Here is a 7,729-nt window from a genome sequence, read left to right as displayed (position 1 = left end):
TAGCCCAATGTAGCCCAATGTAGCCCAAAGATGGCCACCAGAGACAAAAAAAAACAAATGTAGCCCAAATATCAGCAAGATGTAGCCCAACTATAGCCCAGTGACAGAATGTCCCAGAGTGTTCTAAAGAACAACTAGAGCGCTAACATTCTTACTTATGACAAAAGTATGGCACACCTGAAGTCATCTTGATTGGAATAAAGTGTTAACACTTAAAACATTTAATTTGCAAAGGAACAAAATGAGGGGGTTCATTTTGCCATAGAAATTATGGTTAGAGCTGAAGAAAGAAAAATTAGGGCACATTTTGAGTGACTTCTCAAATCCTCTTATATTTCATTAAAAAAATTCTGATATGCAGTCTCCCAAGATGGCCACCAGAGACAAAAGAGCCCAAATGTAGCCCAAATATCAGCCAGATGTAGCCCAACTATAGCCCAATGACAGAATGTCCCAGAGTGTTCTAAAGAACAACTAGAACGCTAACAGTCTTACTTATGACAAAAGTATGGCACACCTGAAGTCATCTTGATTGGAATAAAGTGGTAACACTTAATACATTTAATTTGAAAAGGAACAAAATGAGGGGTTTCATTTTGCCATAGAAATGTTATATATATATATATTACCTACTGGCAGTCGCCAGTAGGTATATATAGTTAGGATTTTTTTGAATAGGGATTTCTGAAAATTCTATGTTGAATAACTTTGGCGTTGATGGACGGAATTGGCTGAAATTTTCAGGAAAATGGCACATTTTGTTTCTGAGCGTCCCCTGAAAGTTTGGGCGGGTTTCGTCAAGCGGGGGCCGAGAAAAAAGGGGGTCCCAAAACATGTTTTTAACATTGAGTTTTCCATAGAGCGGTTGGACTCACTTTTAGCTCGAACGGCTGAATGGATTTCCACAAAACTTGGCAAAATTGTAGGGACTGGTAGCCCGATGTGCCTTTGCTATGTCTCAAGATATATGCTCCAGTGGTTTTTACGAAAATTAACTTTGAAAAATATATATTGGGCTACATTGGGCTATATATATGTTAGAGACCAAATGTAGCCCAATGTAGCCCAAAGATGGCCACCAGAGACAAAAAAAACAAATGTAGCCCAAATATCAGCCAGATGTAGCCCAACTATAGCCCAGTGACAGAATGCCCCAGAGTGTTCTAAAGAACAACTAGAGCGCTAACAGTCTTACTTATGACAAAAGTATGGCACACCTGAAGTCATCTTGATTGGAATAAAGTGTTAACACTTAAAACATTTAATTTGCAAAGGACCACAATGAGGGGGTTCATTTTGCCATAGAAATTATGATTAGTGCTGAAGAAAGAAAAATTAGGGCACATTTTGAGTGACTTCTCAAATCCTCTTATATTTCATTAAAAAAATTCTGATATGCAGTCTCCCAAGATGGCCACCAGAGACAAAAGAGCCCAAATGTAGCCCAAATATCAGCCAGATGTAGCCCAACTATAGCCCAATGACAGAATGTCCCAGAGTGTTCTAAAGAACAACTAGAACGCTAACAGTCTTACTTATGACAAAAGTATGGCACACCTGAAGTCATCTTGATTGGAATAAAGTGGTAACACTTAATACATTTAATTTGAAAAGGAACAAAATGAGGAGTTTCATTTTGCCATAGAAATGTTATATATATATATATATATATATATATATATATATATATATTCACTGAAAAAACCATAGGTTATAGACCATATATAGTTAGGAATTAGCATTTACAAAACCTTGAAAATTCACTGAAAAAACCATAGGTTATAGACCATATATAGTTAGGAATGTAGATTTTCCTAGTATTTATGACGGAAAGTCTTAATTTTATTAAAGACACGGAGGCGAGTATTATGCCTTCTTTTCTTGCTTTATTTTAAATAGCAGCAAGATAAGCAAAGAACTACAAATACCCAGAAGGCCCAGCAGAAAACTACTGGCCAATGGGGATAGAATAAACAAACAATGGTCCAATCACAACCAGGATAGTATATATGGCCATCCCTGACCACACGAAGTCCTCTTTTCTTGTGCGAGAAGTCAAAGAGAATGCATAAACAATGGAAAAATAGAAACTAAAATGCACACAGTCATAATCCAAGCCAAAATATCCTGTAGGAAACCCAGGACTGCAGGAAAACGCTGGAGGAGAGTCCCCGATGAAGAAAGAACATCCACTGGAGCAGATGCAGGTTCAGTTGGAGGTCGGTGGTAAAGCCGGAGTTCCTAAGGGTGGGAAAAACAGACAAAATTAGTAGAATAGAGGTGGGATAATACTCGCCTCCGTGTCTTTAATAAAATTAAGACTTTCCGTCATAAATACTAGGAAAATCTACATTTTATGTCAAGAACGGAGGCTCCTATTATGCTTGTTCAAAGCATATCAACAACAACAGAAGAAGCAGAAACAACAGGTTTACAATAAAACGTTTTGAAAATAGCATCATTAGACCAATCTGCTGATTTCAGGATATCCTCCAAACGAGAGCCTGCCCAAAAGGCTTTAGAGGCCATGGCACCCCTGGCCGAGTGTGCACCAAAAGCAGTAACATCAATGCCCGCAAGGGACATGATCCACCTCACCCAACGGGCTAAAGTGGCAGAGGACACAGGGAGATGGGGTTTGCGAAAAGAAATGAGCAATTGCGAATGAGAGGAAGACCTGAGACCAGCAGTTTTTTGTTCATAACTCTTTAAACATTGTCCAACACAAAGTTGGGGCTGTGAAGGAAAATAAGGATAAAACACAGATTGTATATTGGTTTTGGTACGCCTGTGAACCTGAAACAAAACACCAGAAGGTGAAAACTGTCTGGAAGACAAATCCAAAGCTCTGACATCAGAGACACGTTTGATTGAAATTAAACATAACAACATGGTAAGTTTGGCTGACAACATTTTGAGAGAAAGAGCATCATTTGCAGGCCATGAAATAAACAATTTGAACACCAAATTAACATCCCACAAAAAGGAATACTTAGCCAACGGAGGTTTTGAAAATCGAACTCCACGAAGCAGGCGACACACCAAAGGGTGGGAACCCACAGGTTTATTGTCAATAGGACAATGATTCAAAGAGATAGCAGATCTGTACAGATTAACCGTGCGATAGGACTTACCCGCACTAGCTTCGGAAGCCAAAAAATTAACCACGAGGCTTAAAGGAGCTGAAAAGGGATCGACAGACCGTTCCATACACCAGCTTGCCCATAAAGACCAAGCGGACTTGTAGGCTCTGGAGGTGCCAGGGGCCCAAGCTCTGCTGATAAAGATTGAAGCCTCCTGTGAAATGAAGACGTCAGGCGCGGAAGACCGGAGATCCTCCAAGCGGACAGAACTAGAGATCTGTCCAGAATCAAGGCGTGTGGAAGTCCCTGAGGATCTAGCAGGAGATCTTCGCTGAAGGGAAGCAGCACCGGAAAGTCCACCGCGAGCTCCAAGAGAGAGGGGAACCAGATTTGGGCTTGCCAGAAAGGAGCCAGGAGAACCAAGGATGTCGACTGACGACGAACCTGGGCCAGAACCCTGTTGATCATTATGAACGGAGGAAACGCATAATTGAGAGTCAGAGACCAATCCTGCAGGAATGCATCTGTCGCGAGAGCAAGAGGGTCCGGTCTCCAGCTGAAGAAAGCGGGAAGTTGGGAATTGAGCCGGGAAGCGAAGAGATCGATAGAAAAGGGACCCCATTTCTGGGAGAGAGAAAGAAAGACGGAGGGAAGCAGCTTCCAATCGCTTGAATCTCGAAGGTATCGAGAGTGCCAATCTGCGATGGCGTTGAGACTGCCCGGGAGATATTCCGCTCGGAGAGATAGCTTGTGTTGAAGACAGAAGTGCCAAAGGCTCTTTGCAAGGTCCGCCAGCGGTTTTGACTTTGTGCCACCTAGATGGTTTATGTAGCGAACCGCAGAAACATTGTCCATCCGAAGGAGGATGGAACAACTTGCTTTGTTTTTTGCCAGACTGCGGATTGCAAAGGAGCCTGCCAGCATCTCTAAACAGTTTATGTGCAATGACGACTCCTCTGGAGACCATGTACCTCCAGTCGAGATTGAACCACATCGGGCGCCCCAACCCGACAGGCTGGCATCTGATTCTAATACAAGATCGGGGGCCGTTGCAAAAATCGTTCTCCCGTTCCACGCATCTAAATGGTCTATCCACCATTGTAACTCGAGACGAGATTCTTGGTCCAGCTGGACAAGATCCGAGTACGCCAAGCCTTGGCGCAGATGACGAATCTTCAAGCGCTGCAGAGCTCGATAGTGCAGAGGTCCTGGAAAGATCGCTTGAATGGAGGCTGACAGAAGGCCTACGACCCTTGCAAGCGAACGAAGAGACACCTCGGAAAGGCGAAGAATTTGACATAATTCTGACCGAATGGCTGAAACTTTGGATTTCGGGAGATAAAGAGATGCTGTGGAAGAGTCCACTCGGAAGCCTAGAAATTCCACACTCTGGGAAGGGACTAACATAGATTTCTCGGAATTGATGAGGAAACCCAGATCCAGAAGGAGAGACTGAGCAATCTCGAGGTGAGAAAGAAGAGTCTGCATGTCCGAGTGCATGATCAAGATATCGTCTAGATAAATGATGAGACGAATACCGAGGGAGCGCAGATGGGACACCACTGGCTTCATCACTTTGGTGAAGCACCAAGGAGCGGAAGAAAGTCCGAAAGGAAGAGAACGAAATCGGTAAGTGACACCGGACCACTGAAATTGTAGAAATTTGGTGTGGGCCTCGTGTATAGGAATTGAAAGATATGCGTCCTGTAGATCGAGTCTGACCATCCAATCGGATTGGCGTAACGTATCCCTGAGATGGAGAATGGTCTCCATCTTGAAGTGGCGATAAACCACGAACTGGTTGAACCACTTGAGATTGATGACTGGACGAACTTTTTTGTTCTTTTTTCGAACCAAAAAGAGGGAGCTTAGAAAACCTGAGGGATCGAAGGGAGCGACAAGAATGGCTTGTTTGTGAAGAAGACTTCGGATCTCCTGTGAGACTAGCAGAGCTACGTCTGCGGAAAAAACCAACGGAGGAGGAAAAATAGACTGGAAAGGCTGAGCGTAAAACTCGATGAGATAGCCTTGAACGGAATTGAGGACCCAGGGATCCGCCGTGAGCGCGCGCCACCTGTGAAGAAAAAGAGCAAGACGTCCTCCGATAGGAGGGGGAGAGCTCACCTTGGTTGTTGACGTTGTTGTTGTGGGCGCGGAAACCTTTTTGTCCTCGACCCCTGAAGCCACGACCTCTTTGGGGGTAGAACTGTGGCTTGAATTCTTGATAGCCGGAGTTGGCTGCGCCTCTGGAACCTTGGTTCGGGTAACCGCGGCCGGAAGAGCGGTTCCTGCCTCTGCCGGCCCTGCCAAAAACCCGAGGGGCAAACACTTTTTTGATAGAAAATTGCGCTTTGTCTAAAGAAGCAAATGTGGACACGTAACGGCTGAGATCCTTGACAAGGGAATCGCCAAACAAAAGGCCGTCAGCCTTGACACCCGGATCCTGGGTAGCTAGGTTGGCCAACTTCGGATCCAATTTGATCAACAGTCCTTTACGGCGCTCATGAGTGATCGCTGCATTGGCATTACCTAACAGGCAAAAGGAGCGTTGAAGCCACAAAGAGATTTCTTCCGGATCAAGGTCCGAACCTTCCAAGCGGGCCGTCTCCGCCATATCCAAAACCCGGGCCAAAGGGCCCACAACATCCAAAAGCTTGTCCTGGCAAGTGGACCAGGCCTTATCCACACCCCTGCGGGGATCCTTGCCAAACTTCGAGAAGAAAGTAAGAAGGGGCTGATCAATTGAAGGGGTAACGGTGACATGACAAGGAAGGGAAGGTTTTGGACACTCAGACTTGAGCTTAGCACGAACAGACTTGTCCAAAGGCAGACGGAGCTTGGAGGAGATGTATTCACCCACATGAGGAGTGGGGAACCACTCAGTAGAATTGGGATGTCTGATAGAAGAGGGGTCAAACATAGGCTGGCCCTCCGAATCCAAAACAGGTTCAGACGCAAAAGCATCCAATCTCGCTTTCTTGGGGGAAGGAGAATCAAGCAAGTGAAGTAAACCAGTCGAATCATCTGTGTCACCCATATCATCATCATCATCATCCGTGTCAGGAATTGTATCAATGACCAGCTTCTTAGGAACCTCCACATTTTTTGTCTTAGTTTTACTCTTAGACGTAGCAACCTTTAACCCCTCCTTGCTAGGAGGCCTGGGAGGAACCACGTCCTCAACCAAATGCGAGGAGGCCTCGCGACCCAACAGTGACACTTTTTTAGGCAGAGAAGTGGAAGGAACCAGTTTACGCTTTCTGCTATCCCCCGCAGAATGGGCCAAAGCTTTGGTCATGAGGCTTAAAAGGGAATTTTCCATGTGTCTGGACACACGAGTCATAGAAGCCTCGACAGCAGTCTCCACTGAATTATTAATGAAGTGACTGAGGTCTGACTTGAAAGCCTCGCTTTCCTCATTATCCAGCTCTGGAGAGCTTGTATTTTCCATTGCAGCAAAAACGGAAGGGAAAGGGTTAATGCAGAGAGGAAGGAAAGGGGGCGGAAACGGGCCGGAATGGCAGGGAGACACTCCCCTGGGGGCGGACACCGCTTTGTGCAAGCAGCGGTAGACACACGAGCAGCAGGGAGCCACGGAGCACTGTGAGGGAACAGCCGGTAAGGCGGGAAGCGTGCGCAGCGGGAGAAACCAAACGCTGACACACGCGAGGGGGGGGGGTCCGAAAACGGGGCAGAAGCAACTCGGAACAAAGACCGACCAGCAAAAGGAGCGCGAACGCTCGTAAAGCACAACAGTAACTTTGGCAGCAAACGGAGCATAAATAAAACACAGCAATGCAATAAACGCGCACTAAACAGTAAAATATGAAAGAGGAAAAGAAAATGCGACTTATCTTTCTGCGTAGCAGCAAGAAAAGAGGACTTCGTGTGGTCAGGGATGGCCATATATACTATCCTGGTTGTGATTGGACCATTGTTTGTTTATTCTATCCCCATTGGCCAGTAGTTTTCTGCTGGGCCTTCTGGGTATTTGTAGTTCTTTGCTTATCTTGCTGCTATTTAAAATAAAGCAAGAAAAGAAGGCATAATAGGAGCCTCCGTTCTTGACATAAAATTAGCATTTACAAAACCTTATTTTACTCACACAAAACCATTGAAATTCGCATATATAGTTAGTTGCACTAACTATATTTCGCGCACCCGCAATCCTCTGCTGATGATGTCACATATTACATCATTCATGACATGGTCAGTGACATCACTGATGACATCACTGATGACATCACTGATGACATCTCAAATGACATCACTGATGACATCACTGATGACATCTCAAATGACATCACTGATAACATCACTGATGACATCTCATTTGACATTACTGATCACATCACTGATGACATCATTCATGGGATAATACGATGAACCTCTTCAGACTCTAATATAACCTTAGATACACTCAGTGTAAACAGACACTCACAGACTGTCACTCATCCATGGAGTTACTCACACACCTAGTCAGTCATGCAAAGAATCAATCACACCTCCATTTCCTCAACTATACAGTTATACACACCTTACTTATTCAAACATATACTAACACATATTTACTCTCTTATACAATCCCTGATACAAGTTCACAATGATCCATACAGCCACTCACACATTCACTGGCTCTTATGCAC

The 7,729-nt window shown here is 44.7% G+C and overlaps 1 protein-coding gene across 1 annotated transcript; it reads right to left on the bottom strand.

The window, feature by feature from the left end:
• Positions 1 to 2,209: 2,209 nt before the first annotated feature.
• On the bottom strand, positions 2,210 to 6,602 carry LOC144822934 (uncharacterized). Its single transcript, XM_078680983.1, has 2 exons — positions 5,208 to 6,602; positions 2,210 to 2,241 (listed from the first exon to the last, which is right to left on the bottom strand). The coding sequence occupies exons 1-2, from the start codon at positions 6,532 to 6,534 to the stop codon at positions 2,210 to 2,212; spliced, it is 1,359 nt and encodes a 452-aa protein (XP_078537109.1). The 5' UTR covers positions 6,535 to 6,602.
• Positions 6,603 to 7,729: the final 1,127 nt, after the last annotated feature.

Source organism: Lissotriton helveticus, chromosome 3_1 (assembly GCF_964261635.1).
Source record: "Lissotriton helveticus chromosome 3_1, aLisHel1.1, whole genome shotgun sequence".
NCBI lineage: Eukaryota > Metazoa > Chordata > Amphibia > Caudata > Salamandridae > Lissotriton > Lissotriton helveticus.
Note: the sequence above shows the minus strand (reverse complement) of the source record. Positions and strands in the feature narration are given on the sequence as shown.